At 42.8% G+C, this 27,067-nt stretch overlaps 1 protein-coding gene across 2 annotated transcripts in view; it reads left to right on the top strand.

Moving 5' to 3' along the window:
• The window catches only part of mon2 (MON2 homolog, regulator of endosome-to-Golgi trafficking), a 63,748-nt gene extending 43,200 nt beyond the window's left edge, over positions 1-20,548 (top strand). The window contains exons 22-35 of one of the 2 annotated variants that reach the window (XM_049573020.1): positions 1,065-1,240; positions 1,440-1,602; positions 2,235-2,528; positions 2,756-2,954; positions 5,738-6,381; positions 9,296-9,439; positions 10,432-10,449; positions 11,010-11,138; positions 14,447-14,637; positions 14,720-14,780; positions 14,864-14,987; positions 15,264-15,471; positions 19,247-19,329; positions 19,808-20,548. In XM_049573020.1, coding sequence (XP_049428977.1) covers positions 1,065-1,240; positions 1,440-1,602; positions 2,235-2,528; positions 2,756-2,954; positions 5,738-6,381; positions 9,296-9,439; positions 10,432-10,449; positions 11,010-11,138; positions 14,447-14,637; positions 14,720-14,780; positions 14,864-14,987; positions 15,264-15,471; positions 19,247-19,329; positions 19,808-19,971 — 2,598 coding nt within the window. In that variant the 3' untranslated portion in view covers positions 19,972-20,548. The remainder of the gene's footprint in view (positions 1-1,064; positions 1,241-1,439; positions 1,603-2,234; positions 2,529-2,755; positions 2,955-5,737; positions 6,382-9,295; positions 9,440-10,431; positions 10,450-11,009; positions 11,139-14,446; positions 14,638-14,719; positions 14,781-14,863; positions 14,988-15,263; positions 15,472-19,246; positions 19,330-19,807) is intronic. The other variant, XM_049573021.1, reaches the window with a different exon arrangement.
• Positions 20,549-27,067: the final 6,519 nt, after the last annotated feature.

Below are 27,067 nucleotides of genomic sequence, written 5' to 3'. Positions count from 1 at the left end.
CAACCATTATCTACTCACCCTCATGCCGAGGGAGGCTCAGGTGAAGTTTTAGAGTCCTCACATCACTTGCGGAGATCCCAGGGGAGAGTGGGTAGCAACACAACTCCACCTAATGCAGGCTGACAGCGCCCCAGATTCAAACGTCCAAAAACACATAATTGAAACCACAAAATATCTCCATACTGCTCGTCCGTAATGATCCAAGTGTCCTGAAGCCCCGACATAAAAAGTTGTTTGGAAAAACGTCATTTGAACTCTGTTTTTAGCCTCATTGTAGCCTGCAGCTCTAACTGCCTCTCTTTACACTGTGCTTGCGTGTGTGCGCTTGCGCAAGACCGTGAGCCATGGACACCTCCTTCCTGTGTGTTCACGTGCTTTTGTTGGTCTAAGCCACAAGCGCACACATGCGAGCGCAGTGTACAGAGAGGCAGTTAGAGCTATAGGCTACAATGAGGCTAAAAACAGAGTTCAAATGATGTTTTTCCAAACAACTTTCTATGTTGGGGCTTCAGGACACTTGGATCACTGCAGACGAGCAGTATGGATATTTTTTGTGGTTTCAATTTTGTGTTCTTGGACTTCTTAATCTGGGGCGCCGTCAGCCTGCATTAGGTGGAGTTGTGTTGCTACCCCCTCTCCCCTGGGATCTCCGCAAGTGTTGTGAGGACTCTCAGACTTCACCAGAGCCTCCCTCGGCATATGGGTGAGTAGATAATGGCTGAATTTTAATTTTTGGGTGCACTATCCCTTTTAAGGCACTCCGCTTTGGCTTCAGTTTTTATACCCTGAGGCTACATCCACTTCTTTTATACAATCTATAGGTCAGTGTAACAGTCAACCCCAGAAAATCACTACTGACAGCTAAGTGACTAACTAAGTGAGTTCAATAAAAATGACTGTAGGTGTATGCACCACACTTAACTGTTCTAAATGTTGGATGTATGAGTTGTATGTATGCACTATGCAGTGCAATAGCAAAATTTCCAAAGTAAGAATTTACTCTAAGCAGATAATTGCCTATCACCTAACAAATCAGTTACCATCTCCCTCTTCCTGTCCCCAAGCGGCTGCAGCTTCTTTTGCTGAACCCCCTGAAGGAGCTGTCGAACGTGCTGCACGCAGACATCAGGCAGAAACAGCTGGAGAGCGTCCTGCAGATCCTGCAGAGCCAGGGAGACAGCCTGGGGCCCGGCTGGCCCCTCGTCCTGGGTGTCATAGGAGCCATCCGCAATGATCAAGGGTAAGAGCACGAAGGAGGAGGAGATGGACAAAGGAGGCAGGGCTCTACCTGTGCTGAAGTAGTTCATGTTATATGTTAAATGCTAACATTTCTTCTGTGAGAGTCACCCTACATTTCTGTTGTAACTACGATTATACAAGCAAGCAAGTCAAGAATCTGCAGTCAACCAGAGCACGCTGTGTGTCTTGTTTCCCTTCAGCGAGTCATTGATCCGAACAGCCTTCCAGTGCCTGCAGTTGGTGGTGACTGACTTCCTGCCCACCATGCCTTGCACGTGCCTCCAGATCGTAGTGGATGTAGCCGGCAGCTTCGGCCTGCAGAACCAAGAGCTCAACATCAGCCTCACCTCCATTGGCCTATTGGTGAAATGACTTGTCTTGTGGTCTTTATTTTTAAGTGCTATGTTAAGAAACAAATTCCTGCAAGTGGTGAATTCTCTGCTCTTGCATTATATTCTGTAAAATGCTCAGAAAACATTTGATCAGTTGGTCTACGGAGCTTTGAGAGGCCAGAGGTAGAATAATGTGATGTAAGTGGTCAGTATACAGGTGTGCATGTGTGCAACTAAAGGTGAAGCAAAAGAAATTAAAGATACTTCCTGCCTTGTCTTAAGTATTATTGAAAAGAAATTTGTTTGTGACAGATCGACAGGTTGGGCACTTTTCTTCTCCAGTAGTTTTAAAGCTGAAACACAGTGTGTATAATATGATCAGACAATTATTATATCACATAATTCCTTGTTTTGCATTATCTTATCTAATTTACCAGCACTTAAGCACTCTACTGACATCTCATAGATACTTTGTACTGCATTCAGGACATGCAAACCCGATATTGATCTGTGGTTTGCAGGATTATTTCTCTTGGAGTGTGGCAGTTCCTGCGAGATTACTTTATGGTAATAGGATAGCTGAACTGCCAGAAGCATTTTACTAACCTTCCTCTCCAATTTGTGCCCGCGCTCTCTACCCCCACTTCCCCTTTTTCCCTACAGTGGAACATTTCGGACTACTTTTTCCAAAGAGGCGAAGCCATCACACAGGAGCTGGAAAGGGAGGAGGAGGCTCTGCAGAAGCAGGCACAGGAGAGAGGAGAGACCCTGAACAGGCCATTCCACCCTGCCCCTCCCTTCGATTGCCTGTGGCTGTGCCTGTACGCCAAGCTGGGTGAGCTGTGTGTCGACCCACGGCCTGCTGTGCGCAAAAGTGCCGGGCAAACGTTGTTCTCCACCATCGCTGCCCACGGGACGCTGCTGCAGCAGCCAACATGGCATATTGTGGTCTGGAAGGTAGTATGCAAGAATGTGTAACTGTCTTTTGATTCAGTTAAACTGGAGGAGGCTGTCATCAGTAATGTTTGTACAAAATATTACTGTAATAAAGGGGCTGAAATACACCTCCCTTTCCTTAGAGATATACTTTGTATTTATTATCTTATTGTAAATGATCATAGACTCTCAGTGGGCTGTCTTTGGAGCTCTTCCTGCTGGTTTAACTATCTTTGTGTCACCACTAGGTACTGTTCCACCTGCTAGACTGTGTGAGGACATCGTCCACCACAGCAGACAAGGAGAAGATTGAGTCTGGTGGTGGGAACATCCTCATTCACCACTCCCGCGACACAGCTGAAAAACAGTGGGCGGAGACGTGGGTGCTGACGCTGGCAGGGGTGGCACGCATTTTCAATACGAGGCGGTATCTCCTGCAGCAGTTAGGTAAGCCTTTCACAGTCTGCTCTGATACTTTAAAGGGTAGTTTAGATTTTTGGAAGTGGAGTTATATGAGGTATTTATCCTTATCCATAGTCAGTTTATTACTAACAGTCCAGGTCAGTCTTCGAAGAAGCAGGCAGGTGTACCAACATGGAAGCTAAGCAATGTACTGCAGTGGGCGGGGGCAGCAGCAAAATGTATTCAGTCTATATCAGTTTAAGTGTATGCTATATTTGGAATATTTTCACTGCCTTACAATGCCATCAGACTGCCCCTCTTGACATAGTCTCGCCACCAGACAATCAGAGATCTCCGCCTTCTGATACTCTGGGGACACTCCTTTCTAAAGTGTGTTTAACACACCGGCGAAAATGGCCGGCAACAAAGCAACGCCTCTTGCATTTTTGAAAAGGACACGCCCTCCTGGAAATGTGCGCTCCCGCTTTTCTCGTGCGCAAGGACACAAACACACAGAGAGCTTGAAAATGGATGCCGAGAGATTTAACTCCGTTTTATCAAATGTGTGCTCATCCGTGAAAAAAATATTTTTTTCCAGCAGATGTCTTAGTTACAACATGACTGAGCTAACTGGAGTAGTTTCATGTCATATCAGACAACGGGACGCTTTTAACAGATGACGTCCTGATGTTAGCTTTGCTGCTGCTGTTAGCTGTCCCTGTCAGCTGCAGCCACTGATGCTTTCTAGACATCGTGATTTCCCAAATAAATAATAATAATAAATACCACACATAGCAACACAAAACTGCTTTGCTAGCTCAATCATGTTGTAACTAAGATATCCGCTGGAAAAATATTTTTTTTCCAGATTGTTTATTGAGTTACTAAGTTATTACAGACACCGCTAATGGCTAATGTTAACAGCTAACGGTTAGCCCCGCTAAACGTGCACACAGAAATAGTAATGTTTGTTCAATCATTGTGTTTATAGACTTTACAAACATCAGATTAGTCTAAACGGTGATAGAGTGACGTGAAAAATGTGATATATATATATATATATATATATATGTGTGTGTGTGTGTGTGTGTGTGTGTGTGTGTGTAACGTTAGCTAAACTCTGCTGGTTTTCTACCTGGAAGTATTTGTAAACAACAAGGCGATTGCCTCTATAGTCTGGCCGGACGGATGAGTCATGGCCTTGTAAAAGATTATGTGTTATTTGTTTCTTTTAGTTGGCGAGAATGTGTCGCCCCAAACACAATAAACATCCACTAACTTTGACGGCATTTTCTGCGAGCGTGGCTGAGCCATTTTGTACCGCTACACGTGTTTCTAGTCGGACTATGTTTATGAGCACAAGAGTTCAGCGAGCCACCGAAGGACCGCCCTGCGGATCTACTATTGGTTCTGCAGCGTATGGAGTTTTTTTAAACTCTGAAATTGTATCCGCCCATCTAAACACAAAATCAGGGAGAAAGTCATCAGTCTTTAGTTAAGCAAAGCGTCTAAAGACTGACTTGTGAGTCTACTCTTGACAAGGAACTGAAGAAGTTATATTGCTCCCTTCAAAGCCAGACTCCATTGAGGAAAAACAGTAATTTACTCAATGCTTAACACAGGAGTTTCTGGTCTACCGCTGCCGTTATCAATTAGTTAGTTTGTATTATTGTATGACTTCGGTGTTTGAAAGAGTAGGTTTGGATTCAACAGAGTCACACAGTAACACCAACTAACTAACTGATCAAGGCAGCGATAGACAGCTACTTCCATGTGTAGTGAGCTAAAATCAATGTTTTTCTCAGTGGAGTCTGGTGCCTTTGACGAGAGCCAGAGAGTGATGGGGAACCTAAGCCGTTAACAGCTTCCTTGTCGGGAAGGGTTTTGTGCTGCAAGGTAAAGCAGTGAAAATATTCTCAATGTAGCATACATTAAAATTAAAAATATATTTTTTACATGGCTTAAATACATTTTGCTGCAGACCCTTTCCACAGCAGTACACTGCTCAGCTTCTGTGGTGATACTCTCATCTGCTTCTCCAAACTGGGAGCGACCACCATCTACTGTAGGTCATACACTGATTATAGATAAGTGTCTCATACAGCCCCACTTCAACAGATCCGATTTATCCCTTTAACCACTGTATCCAGTGCTGTTGTGCTTTGAGGTAGACTATGACAAACTGCTGCAGTCTATCACAGAATTGTAAACGATGCAAATTACATATCAAAATATATTCATAAGCCTCTGCCAAGTGTAGCGAAAGTTCAGACACAGCCCGGCTGTTTTTACTGCTATATTACCACACATTAAGTCATGGTAAGCCCCATACGGACAGGATTAACATTCCAGAGAGATATGAATGATAAAACATGAGCTCCTCATTAACTGCACTCATCCCTCTGAACATTTTAGCCAGTGCCAAATTACAAGAGGTGACTCATAATATACAACACATTCCCAGCCTACTACACATTAAATCACTTAGGGGAACGCTGCTCTTCCTACATACAACAGAGATAAAATGACTAACTGCTGCTGGCAATATAATATCACCGTATGGGCCTCCTAGGATGATTGTATGTCATTCAAAACAAGCTCATATTCATATTAACTAAATATATGAACGGGAAGCTGTGTTTGCGACTGATACACCTGCGGTTCTGGCACAGCTCTCACTATGTGGCCTCTTTGAACTCCTGTTATTTGCCTCTGTTGGTTTGAAACCTCACATATCAAATTCATAATTGTCACACTTTATTTACAGCTGACAAAGGCTGCTAATTGGCAGTCTCACACTCTCTTATCATTGCGCTGTGAATCTGCAGGTGATTTCTTCGAGGCCTGGGAGGTGCTGCTGAACCACATTCAGTCAGCTGCTCTCAGCAAAAACAACGAGGTCTCGCTGGCTGCCCTCAAAAGCTTTCAGGAGATCCTACAGATTGTTACACCTGTTAAAGACTCAGATAAAGCAGGTGACGCACTCGCTGCTATGGGTGTCCCCCCAGTGCTCATCGACCCTCTCTCGGCATCCGGTCCCGGCAGACCCCTGGTGCGTTCAGATTCACTTGTTGAGCGGCTGACACGATACAACGGCGCAGAGCTGCAGGCCCCTCCCCCAGGGGAGGAGTCAGCCTTGGAAGACTCTGCGTTGTGGTGGTCGGCTTGGAACACGTGGTATCGAACAGGAACGGACAGCACAAGACCACCTAGTGGCCCGACAGAGAAGTTCTCCTTCATCCCCAGCCAGCCTTTCCTCACAGCGTTGATCCAGATTTTCCCAGCGCTCTACCAGCACATAAAAGCCAACTTCAGTATGGAGGATCTGAAGAAGCTGGGGGTCATCCTCCATGGGGCCGTGTCTGTGCCTATTAGCAGCGATGCCTCGCCCTTCATTCTCCCCTCCTACACTGAGGCGGTGCTCACCAGCCTGCAGGAAGCGGTGCTCATCGCCCTGGATGTTTTGCAGAAGGTGAGTAAAGCACAATGTAGTGTCAGGAAACAAAAATATGGGAGCAAACCATGAGCCTTTTAACATATGATGAATAAGAAAAAAGAGCCAAGTGGGGTGTCATGGTGATCTAGGGGTCTAAGACACGTACCATGTAACCGCAGTGTCCCTCTCTTACTCTTCTTTACACTCTCAGAAATCATTTTTAAAAGATAGTAAAATCTTAAAATCTTAAAATGCAGCGAGCCAAGTAAACCAAAAGTTATTCCTTAGAACAGTCATGTCCAAAGTCTGGCTCAGGGGCCAACTGTGGCCCACGGATCGATTTTAAACAGCCCTCAGCCTGTCTCTCAAAACGTACATATGGTTTACACAGTATTGGTTAATCAAACCTGGTCACTTTGCATTTGCAATGGCAGGACAATCATACACAGGCGGAGCTAATGTGTTTTCATAAACAGACGTTAAACCAGCAAACAGTTACCTAACACCAGATAACTTCAGCAAAGAAGCATAAAGTCAAGAGAGGGGGCCACTGCTTTCAGGAGCAGTTTTCATTTAAAGATAAAACAGTTGTGTTTGTCATTTGTATATGATTTTATTTTTTAAATAACCAATATGATGTGAGAAGTGGCAGGCCCCCAGGTGTTTTCACATTATCATTCAAAGAAGTTTTACACCCCCGCCAAAGAAATTTGCAGTGATGTGTGGGAGCCGTCCTAATGCTTTAACCCAGTGTTTATCCAGTATATTCCAATGCGGCGAATGACTTCTTGAAGGTGCTGCTGATAACGTTTGCAACTACATGTCACAACCCCGCCTTCCACTACATAATGTCAGTGCAGCGCTGTTGCTTGAAGCAACAGTGGTTGCCAGTTCGTTGCACAACCTGCATATTTTATGATAGAGCATGTGAGACTCTGTACCAGTTCATAGTAACGTTATTCTCATGACTTACGTTGCTCTCGCTCTCTGTTTATCATGAGACCCATGCGGACCCTCAGCATCCACCTCCGGCTAGGAGACTAATGCTGCAGGAGTGTGAGCTCCTCAACAGGAACAGAGTCTACCTGCATGCACATAATTAAAGAGCTAACTGTAGGCATGACATGGCTAATGTTACCCAACAGTTATTAACAGGTGCAACAACAGAGATGAGCTGTGTTGGTGTCAGTGTGAGTTTACTGGCTACATTGTTAGCTACTGCTGCTGCGTTAGCTTGTGACAACCAGGCAGACGTTGACTGATCATTCGCCTCCCGCCTCAACTTGCAACTATGAAGACTCTTTATCGCTAATATGCTATTGGCTCGCAAACCTTGTTAGAAGCTGTAACCAAACTTCAGTCATCTTACACAGAGGTAAACAAAATATTCATTTTGTACCCGTCAAAAATTTTAAAATGTTTATCTCACAGTCCTTTTTTTTTTGAGGGAAAGCAATGCTTTTATTCTGCACCTTTCTATGAGCTCTGTGCATGTAATTACAAGGGTTAAAGTTCTCCGGCACAGCGCCGGATTTCCGGCGTGGCGAAGTTTCTGTCCGGCACAGGCAGAAGTGCTCTGCACTGCGAGCATTTCACTCGCATTTGCCCCTAAAAATATATATGTGCGAACTGGGAAAATGATTTAGGTGCACAGTGTGCGAGTAAACACAACCTACTGTTTACCGTAATCGGCACTGGACGTTATTTCATCAATAACTGATCAAATAAATGTATTTTAAAACTCGCTCCTTTGGCTCTGATACAGCCGTCTTCCTCCCTACCTGCAGTCCCACTGCACTGGGCTTTGTAACAATGTCTCGCCTACAGCCCCCCTCTGATTGGTTACACAGCACAAGTGATAGCCAATCAACACTGATGCCTGTGCATGCTTTCACATCATGTCACATTGAGACACAGAGCTCAGACTGAGCAGGAGAGGCTCCGGTAAGCCAGCGGTAATTTTGAAGGTAAGTTAACAGAAAGCAGACAGAAACCAAGGTTGCAATAAAAATCCTCTATGCTGAAGTTTTAAAGTCACCACCACAACATTATATGATCCATTTTAATGATGACATGCTTGCCCAGAGGCGAAATTTCGATGTAACTGCCTGTTTAATTCACATCAAGCACGATACAATTTTGCCAACAGCCTAAATGATTTAGCTTCTAAAAATAAATAGCACCAAGGCAACAAAGAGATGTAGGAGCTATAAGTCAAAAAGTCTGGTAACCACTGAAAGTTTAATCTTTATTTATAAACTCATTAAGATAGAAAAGTTTAATCTGAAAAGTAACTACTGAAGCTATAATCTTTTGTTCGTTTTGATAATAAACACATAAATTTCTATTTCTTCATTTTGTGACCGCAACACCAAACCCCCCGCTCCGGAAAAGATTTCAGATTTCAGGCACACAAATCTTCCATGCTCCACATTTCAGGCACAAAATTTTTTCTTGATTTAACCCCTGTAATTAATATAGTGTTTTTTAGTATTTAAAATGTCAGAAAATGCCTGTCACAATTTCTCAGAGCCTGAGGGCATGTCTTCAAATCGCTGGTTTTGTTTTTGAGTCCACAATTGTTTTTCAAATAATAAAAAGAAAAACAGCAAATCCTCTCATCTGATGAGTTGGAACCAACAAATGTGAAGTGTATCAGTCATTTCAGCAATGCCTGATATTATGATACACATAATATAATTAGGACAGAACATTTCCTTGTATCTTTAATTGATACTTTGACTTGATAAAGCAACCTCAGTCCTCTCTGCTATGAATACCATGTCTGTGTATTCCAGACCCTCACTCCCCCTGTCAACCAAAAGTTATTTCTTCCGATTTTGTGTCAACTCGGTCCAGGAAACAATGTGTCAGTCTGCTAAATTATGCAACATGCAGTCCCGTGGTGGAAGTCAGCAGTGTTTGTTCCTCCCTATCCTCCCTGCTGCAGGCCATCTGTGTGGGCCCGGAGAACCTGCAGGTCATGTACCCAGCCATCTTTGAACAGCTGCTACTCTTCGTGGAGTTCTCCTGCAAGCCTCCTCAGTACGGCAGGATGGAAACCAAACACGTGGCCAATGCCAAATACAACCAGGTAGGGGAAAATTGAATTGGCTGTTTACCTTGCTTGGTTTTTCATTTGCAATTTGTGCCTTTCTCCAGTTTGTTTCATTAAAATGTTGGATGGTGTACACTGTTATCCATTGCCCTTCTCTCTTCAGCCATTCTCAACAAGATCATCCCTCTTCTTTGATGTTCATGAGGCATCTCCCCTCCTCCCTCCCTCCTTCAGTCTAGTCTTAAGAAGCCCCTATCATGACCCATTCATGAGACTGACAGGTTCTTCAAGACCCCCATCAGTAGCCCAAAGCCATTTCTTCCTTATATTCCCTCCCTCATTCTTCATCTTGCTGGCAGCACGCCAGAGGAAAGTTTCACTACTTTCCAGTTCAATCACAGTTCAGATTCATTAAAAAAAACATTTATTTCCCAGTGATCTTGAGCAAGATTACTTCATTTATAAAACCACAAACAATTCTCATTTCTTCTCAAGAACAGAGGAGTCTTTTCACAACATTCTTCTGATATCAGTGTCTTTCTTACTCACTGTTGTTGTGGATACCTACAAAATCCAGCAGGTGCTTTGTCGTCTGGGGAATGCTGAGAGTTGTCTCAGTCAAACACAGGCAGGCTGGTGCAGTTATGCTAAGAAAGGTTACGCATTTCATGTCTCAAATCCTGACTGCCAGTCTGTAAGTGCTGCATGTGGGGTCCAGACTCAGCCCCATCTGAATCTGAATCTGTTTAAATTGTTTAAGTGCGAGGGTCAAACAAAATTCCCACCCAGCTAAACAGATGTTATGGGTGGTCTTTATTGCCTTGTTGGCTTTTACACAGGGTTGTCAGATTGCCTCAAATGTCCTTGGTGCTAGGAGTGAGTGTGGTTTTTCCCCTAAATCAGTCCTGGTCATTGAATCTCATTTAGCCAGCAAGCCACTGCAAATTCGACACAACTTAGAACAGCAGATTAATTGCGATCTTCTCTCATTCTGTTTCTTGGGACTACTCACTGGATAACCATTTTAGATCCAGCTCTTTGCACCGGTGAGTTCCGTCATCTCCTTCAGACTCCTCCCCCTCCCCCCTCTATAGTTTTACTAAGCTGTGCTGAATGGTGACGACCTACCCTCTGCGGTAGATGAGATATCACACCGCATGGTAGGCTTTCACGTCTCATCTGCGTCTCCTCACTCCATGCTCCCCCTTTTCTGCCTGCCACTAACTGGTGGTTATGCCTCTTGTGTGCACAGCCCCTGTGCCGTTCCATTTTCAGTTGATTTTGTCTCTTTGGTGATTTTGTTCATAAGCACACGTGTGGTTCGATTTATATTTCTTAAAGACACACTTTGTAGCATCAAGTCATTTGTTTGGCTGTAACATTGCGGCTGTGGTCATATGAGCCTAACAAAACTTGAAGCAGACTAATAGCCACTGCAACTTTCAAATAAATATCTGTGCTAATTGTGTACTTATACAAAGTGTGCCTTTAAAAACTGCTTTCAATGTGGCTCTGCCAGAAAGTAGAAATAACAGTATTCAGATTTGTTTGAGTAACATCCACTCCTGTTTTTCTTTCCTCTTGTTAAATCCTGTTGCTTCTACAGGCAGAATGGGTTGCCTTAAACTATGTGCCCTTTGCTGAGCGCTCCTTGGAGGTGGTGGTGGACCTGTACCATAAAACAGCGTGCCACAAAGCGGTCATCAATGAGAAGGTTCTGCAGAACATCATTAAGGTATTTTCCTCATGATTGGTATTTATGATCACTAGACTTCCAATAAAGATCTGGAATTGATAGGTCTGGTATTGTTATTATAAAAACTCAGAAACAATGATTTTTTTTTTTTTAAATAAAATGATTAATGATCAAACCTTGTTACCAATATCAAAGCACCTTTTTTTTAAACTAGCCCAATTAGGTTATAATGTTTCTACACTTTCAACTATTTACTTCCATAATGTAGGTTGACATACCGTAAAACTTCAATCAATAGCCTGGGCTGTTGTTTGCTTAACTCACTGAAATCAACGGGCCTATATTTTGTATAACAGGCATCTATGTGAGACAGGCCTTTAATTCCTTTCACACAAAACTGTTAAGCAGCAAAGATTAGGAAATCCAATCAGATTGTTTATTTAAACCAGTATAAATATTACTTGTTTAAAACTGGCTTCAGATAATGTATCTACATAAGCGTATTGCATTCACTTGACAAATAAAAAAAAAATCTTTTTTATTGAGTAATTTTTTTCTGTTTTTCTGTGTCTTTTTTCTGTTTTCCATTATAATTTTTTTTTCTGTTTTTCGTGGTAATTTTTTTTCTGTTTTTCTGAGTATTTTTTTCTGAGTTAAGAGAGCAATATAACAACTGCCGCTTTCATTCCTTTCTTGAGAGCTTGATATAACGGAAGCAAACGTGACCCGCTTGTTTAGTTTAATCCAGTTTTACTTTGTTTTGGGTTTGAGACACTGGGAGATACTCTTGTCTTTAAGTCATATAGATGGTGTTATCATTAGTTAGTCGACTTAACGCAGGCACCGGTCACTTGCAGGTGCCAGGTGGGAGCTTCTTGCGAGATTTTGAAGTATCTTGTCACCTCGTTCAGAAAAAAAAATTACCACGAAAAACAGGGGAAAAAAATTACTCAGAAAAACAGAAAATATTACACCAAAAACAGAAAAATAAATAAATTACTCTGATAAACAGAAAAAAATTACTCAGAAAAACAGCGCTTTTTTATTTGTCAAGTGAATGCAATACGCTTCCGTATATATCAATTATGAATCCTTCATTTGATCTTGCTCTGACAGAGGGCATCAGAGACAGAGTGAATTATGGTACTTGAGGATTACGGGACCCGGCATACTTAGACAACAACACTCTACCCCGTTAAAACAATACTCACAACTTTATGAAAAACCCTTTGGATGAACTCTTACTGACTATATAATATATTCATTTTAACAATTTCATGTCTGTTTACTTCCTGTCACCTTGACAGCAATGTTACCTTTGCCTCAGACCTTTGTATATATATGGATGTATTTCTTCATCCATATGTTAGTTACTTAACTTTTCACAGTTAGCTTTGTACATATTGTTGATAGGATTTACCGTTTGTGTTTGTTCATTCGTTCATTTTCTGTAACTTCATATCCTGTCGGGGGTCACGGGGGGCTGGAGCCTATCCCAGCTGACACTGGGCAAGAGGCAGGGTACACCCTGGACAGGTCACCAGACTATCACAGGGCTGACACATAGAGACAGACAACCATTCACACTCACATCCACACCCACGGATAATTTAGAGTCACCAATTACCCTGCATGTCTTTGGACTGTGGAAGCTGGAGTACCACGCTGACACGGGGAGAACGCGCAAACTCCGCACAGAAGGGCTCCCCCACCCCGGGTTTGAACCAGGAACCCTCTTGCTGTGAGGCGACAATGCTAACCAGTGCACCCCTGTGCCGCCATTCTGTGTTTGTATGTAGTCTAATTGGTATTGTTAGTGGAGCACCAACGTTAGCCTGATTTTCAGAGCTTAGCTAATGCTAGTTTACTCTTTCTTACACTTGGTGCTTTAAAGAGTTGCCAGAAATACACCGTTTTGTGAAAGCTAGCAGTAAAGGTCCATAGAGCTGGCCGCCTTCATTAACTCGACAGTGCTTTTCTTCATTTTAGTAGCCAGCTAGGCTAGCTGACTGGCTAACCTTGCTATTGAAATAATTAAAAACACTGTATACAAATACAAAAGGTGAAATACTATTAACAATAAACAAAGCCAAAGTAACTAACTTAGGGATGAAAAAGCACTTTGATCACCAAGGTCAGAGGTGAAGGTAACATTACTTTGGAGTTGAAAGGAAGTAAACAGACACAAAGTTGTAAAACAGACGTCACAATACATAGTGCAATTAGAGAACTCTCAGCCCTTTGAGCACCAGTATTTGTTGAACCCTCTGCAGTGCAGTCAGAAAGTGTGGAGTGATGTTGTGAGACGGTTTTGTAATTTGAAGAGTATATAAACACAGAATCACACAGGGCAGGAAATTGCTGCTGCACTGCTATCTGTGGGATGAAACCTTAAGGCAAGTTGAACTTCTGGCGTGTCCTATCAGTGATGTCACAACAGGTGTTTTCCATTTGCTTACTAGGGCAGAGCACCACGTTTTTTATATGGATATTGAATACCTTGAGGTGTTGCAGATTCTAACAAACAGACGCATTGTGGATATGAAGTCGTAGTCATGTCATGTCCTCTAATAGGCTAACTGTGATTCAGTTAGGAATATGCTAACTGAATATTGTGAGTATGTTTTGAAATAATTAATTCTGTTAGCTGTCTTGAGGAGTCAGTCAGTGTCCACCAGCCTGTGGGCAACTTTCACTCCACTTGCCTCTCTGATAGTATTGATCTCAAAGCTTACATCTTCAGTGCAGCAGATGTGAGGTGCAGTTGGTGCCAAATATCAGTATTTTCTGAATGCAGTCTCTCAGAAACCAAAAGATTTTGTCAGTGCAAGTCACTAAAAGCCTCGACCTCTTAAAGCTGACACTGAGTCTTCTATTTTACCCGGTTTCTGACACCTGCGTTTAACTGCTCTTTTCCCAGAGTCTGTTTAAAAGAAACCTCAAACTGAGGAGAGTTAATTTGCCAAGGAGCTATTATGAAGCCTCCCAGTGGACAAATCCAAATCTGGCCCCCACCCCTTTTTGTCTCCAAAACAAGAAGGCAATACTTGTAAAATCTCAACCTTGGGGAACCCAGCTGTTCTCTGAAAAGAGGGCTTTGTCAAAACGACAGTCTATTACATTGTCTGCTTTTGTAGAACGAATAGGACCACTGTCTGCAGAAACTCTTTCCTGCTTTGATGTTTGTTGTATGAATTAAAGTCTCTTCACATTTCAGTATGAAAGAGGACGGTGAAAGGTGTGCAGGGTGCTGCAGTTGGTTTTACCTTGAAGTCTTACTCTGTGTTTGAGTCTCATGATGTTTTATTGTTGCTGCCTCCTCCTTTGTTTTTCCATTCACCCTTCAGACTTTAAGAATGCCCTTGGGTTTGAAGTATGCCTGTCCATCAGAGAGCACCTGGAAGCTCGCCGTGTCATCTCTGCTCAAGGTGCTGTCTATTGGACTGCCGGTGGCACGCCAGCACGCCTCGTCGGGAAAGTTCGACACCATGTGGCCAGAGTTAGCCAATGCCTTTGAAGACTTTCTTTTTACCAAAAGGTACAGATTTACACATTTAAAGTTTAGAATGTATAATTTCGAAGCTCTGAGTGCCAAACTCATTGGGGTTTCCCTTTTATAGCACACCTCCAGATAACTTGTCCATCCAGGAATTTCAGAAGAATGAAGCGATTGATGTCGAGGTAAATACTTGTTTCTAGCCCCCAGCATGTCAGTGTGATTCTGTGTGGGAGCCAACACCAGCTTTGTGTCCTCCTCATTTTAGGTGGTCCAGCTGATCAGCACAGAGATTTTACCGTTTGCCAATTTCATCCCCAAAGACTTTGTTGGCCAGATCATGACTATGCTCAATAGAGGCTCCATTCACTCTCAGTCTCCCTCATTTACAGGTAAGATGCAACTTTGGCAGCTAAAATAATTTGACTTCAGCTGTGTTGTTTACTTTGTATCCCTGATGGGACAGCGAGATTGGCCAAGCGCTGGAATCATACTGAAAAGATTTAGTCATTGGTTTGTTGCAAAAGCCCTCCCTGTGGCTCCTCACCAACAATGGCTTCTGTCAAACTCCTCAAGACAGTAAAGCCCCGTCTGTCCACTCATTGTAAATCACTCTGGCGAGCGGCGTCAGCAGAATGTCTAACATGCAAAGGGTTTTCCCTTGACAGAGGCAGAGATCGATGTGCGGATGAGGGAGGAGTTTTCTAAGGTGTGTTTTGAGACGCTGCTGCAGTTTTCCTTCAGCAACAAGGTGTCCACCCCGCAGGAGGGCTACATCTCCCGCATGGCGCTCTCTGTGCTGCTCAAGAGATCCCAGGATGTTCTCCGACGCTACGTAGAGGATGAGAGGTTGAGTGGACGCTGCCCCCTGCCCAGGTACATCCCACGCACCTTTTTTTTTTCATGTTTTATGACAGACTAAAACCAGACATTCAGCTCTGAACACTGGTGTTTGTTAGCGACATCATTTTACCACTGAGACATTTCACAATGCAAAACCAAGACCACCGCAGCTCCAGCTATGCATCCATCACCCATCATCCATCATTTTTCATTTTCTCTCTCGTAAACAGCACAAAACCACTCTATTTCTCCAGTTTTGCACACTAGCACTGTATTTAAGTGTTGGGTGTAACGCTTCATTCTGCAACACGCTTCTGTTTTTTGCCTCCTAAGCAACAATGAACGTTAAATGATTCCCAAGGGGAAATTGCGCCATCAGCACAGAAAATAGCAAATGGGTGTTTGGGGAAGTTCATAAAAATAGGATAGTTATGATGTACATATTAAAAGCAATTGCAAGGTTGCTTAAATTCAAACATTTTAAACAAAATATTTTAAAATGAGATTAAAAATATGTGAGAATGAGAAAATCATGGATTGCATAATGTCATTAGAGCATGTAAAAAAACAGCTTGAAGAGCAAATTATATACAATATGAAAAATAAGAAATGGTTTCACGTCATACAACACCCAGACTGGACTACTGCAACAGTCTCCTTAATGCTTTGTCAGCCAAAAAACTGAAGAAACTACAGTATATCCAAAACTCAGCTGCTCGTCTTCTCACACACTCTCGCGACCACATAACCCCCGTCCTTCATAACCTCCGCTGGCTCCCCATCCCCCAGCATATCCACGTCAAACTCCTCATCATCACCTATGAAGCCTGTCTGAGCTCCTCCACCAGCACACTCCCTCCCGCACTCTCAGGTCTGCTGATGCAAACCTCCTGCCCCTCCCCACCAGGACTAACCACCGCACCTGGGGGGACAGGGCCTTTTCCATTGCTGCTCCCACCGTCTGGAACTCACTCCCTAAAGACATCAGAGACTTCCCCTCACTCTCCACCTTCAAGAAAACCTTCAAAACACACCTTTTCAAACTGCCTGTAACCTCTAAAATGAGTGTACTTCGCCCTGTCCACATTATTTCCCTCTCTACCTCCCTATTGATTATTTCATCTTATTGAAAAGCGCTATGTAAATGCAGTGTATTACAAATCTGTGTTAGACTTAGAGTGGAATAATTTTACACATCTGAGTATGTTTACAGATCTTGGAGAGTGCACAATATCAGACTTCACTTCAAGATTATCATGGCCAAAAGATATAATCATGAGGGGGTTTTTTTGCTATTAACTTTATTTTGCATTTTGTCTCTTTTGGCAAATGAATTACACTCAAAATGTGAGTGTAGCATGGAGGAGAGAGAGTCAGTAACCATAACTGTACAAAAAGAGCAGTTACACTTAACAGATGGTGAAAAGGAAACCACATGGTGCTGGGAGAGGGAGACAATGCAAGAACAAGAACAAACGGAAGTGATTTAAGAGGCGCTGGATTATTTACATGATATTATCATATGTGTTTTATTAACACAATATCAATATTTCAATGTATATATCACGGTTATTTTTAATACTGGTATATTGAGACAAGATAAAAGAAAAACATGAGAAAAATGATGCATAAAAGACGATATCTCTGGATCTGCTCCACAATTCGGGTCTTGTGCTGCTCAGTCTGTTCAGCATAGCTCTAGTATCTGGGTACTTTTAGAGCAACTCATGAAATGGGGGAAGGCGTTTTGGTGTTTAGCGTGCAGTTTTTGCCTGTCAGCTCACATGCTCAGATTCTGCTGCATCAGTTTCGACCTTTTAATCCCCCTCACTGTCCATCATGAGTCGCACATTGTCATAGGAGTACAATGCTACAGCTGGAGTACTCTTATATTGATGTATTTGTAAAACTGCATAATTTACAGCAAATAGTTTTTATAAATTGTACATTATAAAAGTTGGTTTGTAAGATACAAACAGGAGGTCTTTCCCATGGCTGTAACACAACACCATAACCCAACCACAACACATCATCACGTTCTCATAAATCTGACCACTTGATTGTATTTAACTTCTTGAGCAACATTTCGTCTATTTTCGCTGCTTGCTACAGCTCAACATGTTGCATGATCATGAACATAGTGTACTGATTTGCCTTCTATCTCATTTACAGTGGAGGGAAAATGAATCTTAAGCCCCTTTCCCATTGGGAAAAAAACCAAAACAAACACTAACACCCACTAACATCTGGCTTTTGTCTTTAGTGGGAACGGTCACAATCGGCATTCACTCCAGGGACAAATAACTCTGCAGGAGCTATGGGTAGTTGTTGGCTCAAGCTCCACGGGCAGTGGTGGAAAAATGACACAAGAATGGAAGCGCTAATTTTCATCCCCCTTTCAGGGCGATGCAATGACGCACCATCACAAATTTCGTCCCTCTCTGTCCAAGCCATGCTCAAACAATGCTTCAAAGTTAGTCGATGTAGGGGCACCCATTAGCTCACCTGGTAGAATCCAACTCAGGCCCTTTTGCTGCATGTTGTTACATCCTGGCTCTTTGACTGCAACAATGATGGGAGACGAGACGAGTGTATAAATCATTAAAAGCATATTCATTTACAAAAAAAAAAGACATACTAGCTGAGTGAAAGTGAAAGTCAGTGAACAGTCATGTCTGCCTGTATGGGTGTGTGGAAATGAGCTTTTGGGCCTGTCCCAATACCCACACTTCCCTGAGAAATACCCGCTTGCACTTGGTTGTGCGCGTTAAAACACGCCCTAGATTCCAAGGGAGCCCCGACCAGAACACGTTGCAAAGTCAGCAACTTCGGCAGGTTTTAGGGTACAATTTATTACTGTACTATCGGAATGTAGGTTATACAAACAACAGATGGTTGGACTAGCGTAAACTCATCAGCAACTCGGTTGAACACAGCGTCAAAATATTTAAACAAATCGACTTACCCGAAGAAAATTGATCAGAACTAGAAGACGTTGTAGGCGGCTCCTGTTTCCAGCATTTCTTCTCTGTTGATTCATCAGACAGAGAAGAATAAACATAGCACACGCCACAACACAAGCGCTGGAGCCGGCATTTTCAAACCTGAATGACTACCGGTATCTTGCGTCGCTACTACGCGTGACGTATGCCTGCACGTTGGCCACGCCAATTTGCATGTTGTGGTGTCACATTTCTTAGGGAAAGATCTCTACCATAATATTTCTCACTTCTCTCATCTAGGGTTATCTCGCAAATGAGGGCACTCAATACCAAGTGTAAGATTTAAGGGATAGAAATGGGATTGGGCCTTTATATCATGAAGCACACCAAGCTTAGGTGTGGCTCATGATGTTAATGACGGCCCTCTGCCTTGACCCGCATCCTGTAACAAAAAAAGAACAGCCAGGAAAACAGGCACTAGTGGAGCGGAGGGATTGTCACAATGCCGTCCCCCCTCTCTCTACCCCTTACGCGCTAAAGCTTTCTTATCTCATAAAGGTTAGTATGGTTTTCAAAGGCTTAGTGGGTTGATGCACTAAAAGGATACTTGTTGCTAAATTGTCATGGAGGGTAAACCTTTGCAAAACCTCTCATCACTGTTGTCTACAAACTTTGTTCATTTTTGTCTGTGTTGCCTTATTTCTCTAATTATAACTTTGCACTCAACAGCTCTCACCATCAAAAAAAGACATATTTAAATCAGGTGTTTACTCTCTCCCCCTCTCTCCTCGAACTGTAACATCTCCAGGCTCTCTGAACTGTATGTCTTTGTAGCTAATGAAGGTCCTTGGTCTTTTTCGTTCCAGGCAACAAGTGACAGAGATTATCTTTGTCTTGAAAGCTATCAGCACTTTGATGGACTCGCTTAAAAAGACACAGCCAGAAAATGGTGAGTATCAAACTGTGTCAAGGATTAAACAGATCTTAGAGAGAGGTGATGCTGTGAAAAAGCTTGAAAAATACAACAATGCCACCGTATCTATCATCTATTCATTTCAGATAAATGTGTCAGAGTACAGTTGGGACCACTTTTCAAATGAGTTTTATCTCCAATCTGGGTAAAACTGTTTACGTTTCCAGCAAGGTCAATTACAAGAAATGATTATTTTTTAACCGCGGTAGATTGAAGTCGTTCTAAAATTACGTTTTTGAAGTGCCCTTCAAGATGTTTGCATTACATCGTCCTTTATTCAGAGCAAAGCTCATTTCCATACGCCTGTGGGAATTTTATCCAGGAAATGATTTCTCTGATTGCCTTCTATCACAATTCATATTCTCTTCTTCCTCTCCCTCCCATCCCCACTCCTCCTCCTCCTTTGTATTTTTTTCCCCTCTCGCTCTGTGATTCTTTTGTTTACTGCCTGCAGTGGACGGCAACACATGGGCTCAAGTGATTGCCCTGTACCCCACACTGGTAGAGTGCATTACATGCTCCTCGTCTGAGGTGAGCTCAGCCCTGAAGGAGGCCCTGGGGCCCTTTAAAGACTTTATGCAGCCACCCGTCTCCAGAGTCCAGAACGGAGAGTCCTGACCAGGCTCGCTCTCGTTTGTTTTTTATAATGAAGAAATCTTGAATGTGTCTTCTCGACCCACGTGCTTCACAAGCGCACGGACGCGAACTCCACATGAGCCCCATCTACGGTGACATGAAGCAACCCACGGTAAGCAGGGGACTGCTCGGACCACGCTGATGACCCCGACCTTCATATGCATCATCGTATGCTTCTCATGTGAGCTGATTACGCCTCTGCCCCCTCCATTCTCATACAGACTGGCTGCACTCTTGTGTTAACTACAGAGATTTAAAAAAAATTTGCAGTGTTGCCTCTGAGTTTAGTTTGTTTTATTCTCCGACGAGGCCGAGTCGATGTACAGTGTGTGGTGATAGTGTTGATGATGTAATTAACAAAAAAAAAACAAAAACAAATGCAAAAACCGGGGCTTTATTGATCTTAAGAATGAACACTTAGACTTTTGCAACATTTTCAACAGTGAGGATTTTATGCAAGAAAACAAATCTTACTGTAACATTCCATGTCATCTTTAGCCAGCCATCTGAGAAGGGATGTACTTGTCTGTATAAAATAAATGGGACAATTCTACAATCAGCTCTGTGCTCCGAGTGTGCTCAGTTACAATGCATGTTAAGGTCAAAATAATTAGCTATTAATATCAAACCCGTTTTTCAAAATGTGACATCCCTGATGAAAAGAAGAGTCACTCTTACTATCAGCCAGGATTCCCCTGCGGCAGTCACTTTTATTTCAGAATAATATTTGTAGTGTCCTTATCTAAAGATTAGAATTAGAATTATTTGAATATCAAACGGACCGAACCTCATTAAAATGTCACCACAACCGTAGGTGTAAATCTGTTATAGTCCATCAAGGCGGTTGTTGTGATTCACCTACAAATAATTGTTTAATTATCAAACACACTAAACAAAGCAGCAGCTACAACCGCTCTTGCCTGCAGGTGGGGCAGGTGTTTAAATTGTAGCTGTTTCTTTCTTTGCAGTAGGCAGCGGATTTTAAATGTCTACATCCTGCTGGTCAAAACCATGGATAGATTAAGAGACATGGATACAGCATTGGCAGTACATGAAGCCAAAAAAGCCAAAAATCAGTGCTGCAACTACATCATTGGGCTCATAGAGCAGACACACCAGAGACTTCCGCATGCCGAGCTGGCTACTTCGGGTCTAGCGCTCCGCAAACTTTTGTTTTGTTTTGTTTTGTTTTGACGATTATTTTCCTGGGTTTTTGCCTTTAATTGACAGGACAGTGTGTAAAATGGGGAGACAGAGAGAGAATTGGGACTGACACGTATCAAAGGGTCGTAGGCCGGACTTGAACCCACGACCGCTGCAGCGAGGCAATGCCTCTGTACACTGGGTGCCAGCACTATCCACTACGCTACCAATGCCCCTGTGCTCAGCTAACTTAAGTGGGGATAAAATGATTGCTGTTTTGGACTTTCCAAATATTATCAGGTCAAACGGACTAAATCCAGATAGTGAAACGAGGCATTTTGCAGGGGTTATGATGCTCAAAAAAATGTATCTAAATGTCTCCTTCCTAGTATAGGTTTATGGGGAAAAAGTCTCAGAGGTTACAATTCCACTGTTTGGCCACTACAAAAATTGTCTTAAAAGCCAGGTACACTTCCTGGGGGCTTGGTCAGGAGTGCCAAAGACTGCAGTTCCTCAAATGGCCACTTGAGGCTGGCTCCAAAAGCAAGTCAATCCCCATAGACACCTATGTTAAAATACCTGACTTTACAGCAGAAATAAACATGTTTACAGCCTGGTACAAAAAAATGGTTTGGGTCTCTATAGATAATTTTCCTGTTCATAACGAGTGTACCAAGGTCGATTTATATGAAAACTAATTGAAATGAATCTAAATGCGGTCACTTCTGGCTTCAAGAATCCAAGATGGTGAAGAATGCTGAACTCAGGGCTTCAGAGGTTGACTTTAAGATAGCAATGTCCATTATTTTTACACAGTTTATGGTCAGAACTGCTGTCTCCTTGTGATTCCCGTCATCACTTAGCATGTAGAACAGGTCTGACAGTATCTGAAAAAAGCTCCCCCTTGTGAAGAATGTGCAGCCTAACTGGAGTTTGTGACTGAAATAATCCATAAGCCAATTAATACGGAGATTTCGTTAAAACAGGTAACACTGTGTGTTCAAGAAGGTCTCGGTCTGGTTGTGTTGGTGCGCACCTGAATGTGACTGCTGTGTTCACACCTGCCCAAACCAACTGCGCCGAGGGGCCAAATAAACTTGAGTTCGAGAGTGAGAGTGATTACTTGTGTATGAGTCTACGTTAGTTTTTGGGGAAATTCTGTGTAGTATACTCTTAAATTGATTATCTCAGATTCAGATTCGGATAACTTTATTAATCACATAAAGAACTGAGTAATAAAATTTAAAAAAAAGAAAAAAAGAAATAGAAAATATTCCAAGGAGTTCAGTGGAATAAAAGATTCTGTGAATAATAAAAATTAATAGACACATTATTGTGAAAAATTTACAGAGCATTTAAAGACAAACAGCAGAGGGAATAAAAGATTTTCAGTACCGGTTCTTTTTACAAGCAGGTAATGAAGTCCTGTTGTGTCACTCCTGTGCAACAATGCTGTTTATACTGTTTCACTATATTTTATCATTTTAATGTATCAGAAATATTGTCCTCCATTTGTGTTCATTACTGTAGTTATTTTATGAACACACTGATATAATTCCCAAAATACACAGAAGTGTAACATATTGATTTTTATGTCCCGCATAATTTGAGGGACATTTCAAAGAGAATATTTGGACACTGGTGGTCAGGTGTGTTCTTGTACTGACAGTATGCTATCAGCTCTGTACAGTAGGTGGGGTTATAGTGACAACAGGGAGAGCTCAGGAATAGAAAACACCTCTTTACACCTACAATCCTTGTGCTCAGTGCCCACACACACACACACACACACACACACAAACTGACACGGGTACCCACCTCTGCATGCTGCAGGGACCCCTGTGCTCCCTCTCAATGTCCCCTGGAGGCCCTCGAGCCCGAGTTTCTTATCATCCAGTAGGTCATATGAGGGGAAGGGAGCGTTTTGTGGTTTGCACTGAAGAAAAGGAGGAGGAGGAGGAGGAGGAGAGCGGAGGGAGCAGGTCTGCTTGGGCGGGGTTTCCCTCTTATTTCAAGTCTGCACAGAAGAGAGGAGCGAAGCGGGAGAGGACGGAGCGTCTCCGGCTGCATGGGAATGTCGCTGGAGCCGAGACGGTGCATTTCTTCAGCGTTTTTCAGTCGTGTCTTTTAATGTCCTCGTTTTTATCTCTCGCTTTGTGACCACGTACTGGCTGAGGTAGTAGTTTGTGCTGTTGGTTGGGTTGTGACACTGCCCGCTATGGAGATGACTGCGCAAGCTACTGCCTTGCTAGTGCTGGTGCCTCCACTTCAGCCGAGAGAGAGGAGGGGGAAAAAGCCCTGCTCGCATCGCTCTTGTACGGTTATAACAGGTAATGCACACCGCTATCGCTGCAGCTTGCCTCCGTGGTGTATCCGAATCTGTAATGTACTGCTTTTAAACGTGGCTTATGGTTGCATTGTTGCATTTTGAAGCTGAAGCTTGAGACCTGTATCATGTTTGATCCAATAAAATAGTGACTGGTTGTGCGGGGAAAAAGCACTTTGTATGCAGTTTTAATTTTTCTCACACCTCATGTGTAGACTCATTGACATGCATTTGATCTTAATCGGTGCCGTAACGCTTTTCTTGCAGGATGGAGCAGAGAGCATGCATGTATTAGCAGGAAATCCGATATGCAAGTTTGTGTAATTCGTATGCACATTTTTAAAAATGCGCGAGGAGGTCGATATCTGGTATGGATTTGCATAGTTTTCCACCACCTCAGGCGGAGTAGGCTGTGTAGAAAGCATGTAGGTCAACAGTACTGTTGCTATGAGGAGAGGAGTGACGTGGCTCCTGCTGCCCACAGAGGTATCCTACAATACATCTGCTCTGATACACACAAGCTGGCTTCATGGCTTCTCCCTGACGTCCTTTTGTTGATAATGCTGCATACCATCAGACACTGGAGCAGATAGCGTGTGCTCCTCCTGCACCTCAACACCTCTTTTTAATGCAGGACAGAGCTCAGACATAAATCTGTGCAACGCTGTTGGCAGTGTTCTAGTAATAATCTGATTATTATAAATCTGCATGGTGTGTGTGTGTGTGTGCCTCGTATTTGAACTCTATGTTGTGCACAGACAGACACACCACATGATCTAACCCCCACAGGGCGTTTCAGCAGTGGTGTCCTCACAGAGGTCTGGGAGTCCAGCACTGATGTGGGTCATGCGTCGTGGGTTAACCTTTGAAAATCCTCCCTCTGCTGCCCAACAGCATCTGGCTGCTCTGTATCACATTAGTATGGGCAGTCAGTCAGGGGTCTCGTGATGGGGGTGGGGACCGGAATGGATAATAAGCTTTGATTGGCTGCAGGGGCCGTGCAGCCTGGGTCGATGAAACCGTGCAGGGGCTGCAGTCTTGAGTTCAGACCCCCTCAGCCCAGATGAGAGCACGCCGCGCACTCGGTGACTGACTGACTGACTGACTGAAGATTAAATCCTGCGTTTGACCTTCCAAGAAGACTCACATGAAATATTTATGAGTTCACACTTGATAGTGTGTTAGGCTGAGTTATGCTCATCTTGGGCCACAGCTCTGCCCACTGGCATCTGTGCTGATATTAAACAATACATTCTATTCCAGCTACTCGTCGTGGAGACGCACGTAGGTTGGAAAGCTTTTCTCTTGCAGGAGAAGCAGGCTAGTAAACAAACCACACATGAGACTTGTGGTTATTGTCAAGCCTGTTGAGCAGCAGTCCTACAGGTCTGCATCACATGCATTCAAATAAGAGTCTGTCTCATGTGAGAAATACAAGTAATCCAGCCTCGGGGTAAAAACCAAACATCATTTATCATATCCTGACTGTAAAGAGAGCCAGCCTATGGACCAGTGAGCAGCGCCGAGGCAGCCCATGTCCTCATCCATCTTGTGTCAGAGCTCTCATTTGAGCCGGGCCGCAGATAAATCATACTCGAGGCAGCCCGAGCCCTAAAGCAGTTAATTCGAGCCCCCAGTGGAATATGCCCGCTCGGGTATCACAGCTGCACCACTGAAGCAGCCGCACCCTTGTCCTAACAGGACAGTCGACCCTCGTGTGTGCACTCTGTGTTCGTCAAATACCTTCACACATGCAACACATTTGGACTTCATGCTTAAACTATTCGATTAAGTTAGGGCTGGACGACGTGGAGAAAATCAAATATCACAAGATTTCTGACCAAATACCTCAACATGGATATTGCAGTGAAATTATAGGGTGGACTGTTGGGGCTTTCACAAAATATTTACACAATTTTTTGATTAATAACCATCAGTAATGTGGATAAAATGACTGTGGGTAAAGTTAAATAAAACAGAATAGTCTGGTAACTTCACAAAATTCCATTTCTTTACTGGAATGCAGCTTTTAAAACCAAGGAAAGACGATGCTTAAATATTACGATGTCCAAACTAACACGATATGTAGTCTCATATCACGATATCGATATAGTATCATCAATCATCAGAAAAATACTTGGTAACAATCTTGATATTCATTCATGAAGCAAAATGCCATACATCTGGGTTTTTTGTTGTTTTGTACGACTTTAAACAGGGCTTCAACTAACAATTATTTACATTATCAATTAATCCACTTATCATATTTTCACTAGAGTAATAGTTTATTAATAGTTTAGTCTGCAAATTCTCACATTTAAGCACATTTAACCATCAATGTTCAGCATTTTTTCTTGAAAAAGTACTTAATTTATTGATTGAAAACAGTTGACGTTTCATTTTCTGTCAGATAACCAGTGAATCGTTGCAGCTTTAATGCTAAACTTGATCATCTTTGGACTGTTGATGCAGCAAAACAAGCGATCTGAAGATGTCACTTGGATTCTGAGAAATTTTTATAGTCATTATCCACAATTTTCTGACATTTTTTCAGCCCAAGTATCAGTGGATTTGAGAAAAATCAACAGAGGAATTGCAAACAAAGGCCTGGGGCTGTGGGATATGCACAAGAAAAAAAAGGTGATTGTTTTGACAGATATCTCAATTGTGATATGATTTACGATTTTTAGTGAGGGCGGTAATTTCTGCGTTTAATTTTCACTGAAAGAACATAAAGCTTGGGTCTGCACCAAACTAGTGCGTTTCCTGATGTCTGGAATGCAATTTGTTCTCTGTAGCACCACAATGCTTCATTTATAATAGTATGATGTGACACATTATACCTGCAGCTCCTGCGATTTGGGTATTGCATCAGCCATATTGCGATGACAACAATATTTTGATTCATTGTGCAGCCCCAACAAGGACGCTTGAAAAGGTTGGCGCACATGGGACAAGTTTATCTTTGGGGATTTCTGTCCATTTTAACCCAAACCACGATTTGTGTCCAAACCTTAACTAATAAAACCCTTTCTGGCAACAAGCCCTGAGGGCTAACACCTGACAACAGCATGATAAGCATGATAAGACAGAAAAAAAATGGCAAGTATTTTGATAATTGATTTATTGTTTAAGTCATTTTTCAAGCAAACATGCCCAACAGTTAATGGTCCCAGCCTCTCAGATGTGAGGATTTGCATTTTGTTGCCTTATGTTACATTAAGCTGAATATCTTAAAACTGTTAATCATACAAAAAAATCAAGAATATGATTGGCAGAAAAATAAAAAATAATAAAATGAACAGTATCTGTTCATTCTATCCTCCACTGAGGAAAACTCTGTGGCTCCAGCAGCGCGTCACCTTTCCAACAGGCTACAAGAGATGAGTATCTTGCTGCAAGCCCACTCAGCATCTCCCTCAGATCTATCCACGGGTGGGGTGGGAGTGCTGTAACCTTGGAAAAACAAGCCGCCCACAGGAATGACTGTGTCATCATTGCCGTCATCCAATCTGGACCACACACACGTGTGGCGAGTAGGAGTGGAGTGCCAGATCAGTGCTGGCCTGACTGGAGGAGGATGCGGCGCTGGCCTGTGGGGACCAGATG

This window comes from Epinephelus fuscoguttatus, linkage group LG4, assembly GCF_011397635.1.
Source record: "Epinephelus fuscoguttatus linkage group LG4, E.fuscoguttatus.final_Chr_v1".
Classification (NCBI taxonomy): Eukaryota; Metazoa; Chordata; class Actinopteri; order Perciformes; family Serranidae; genus Epinephelus; species Epinephelus fuscoguttatus.
The sequence above is the reverse complement of the archived record's forward strand: the minus strand, read 5'-3'. Positions and strand labels throughout refer to the sequence as shown.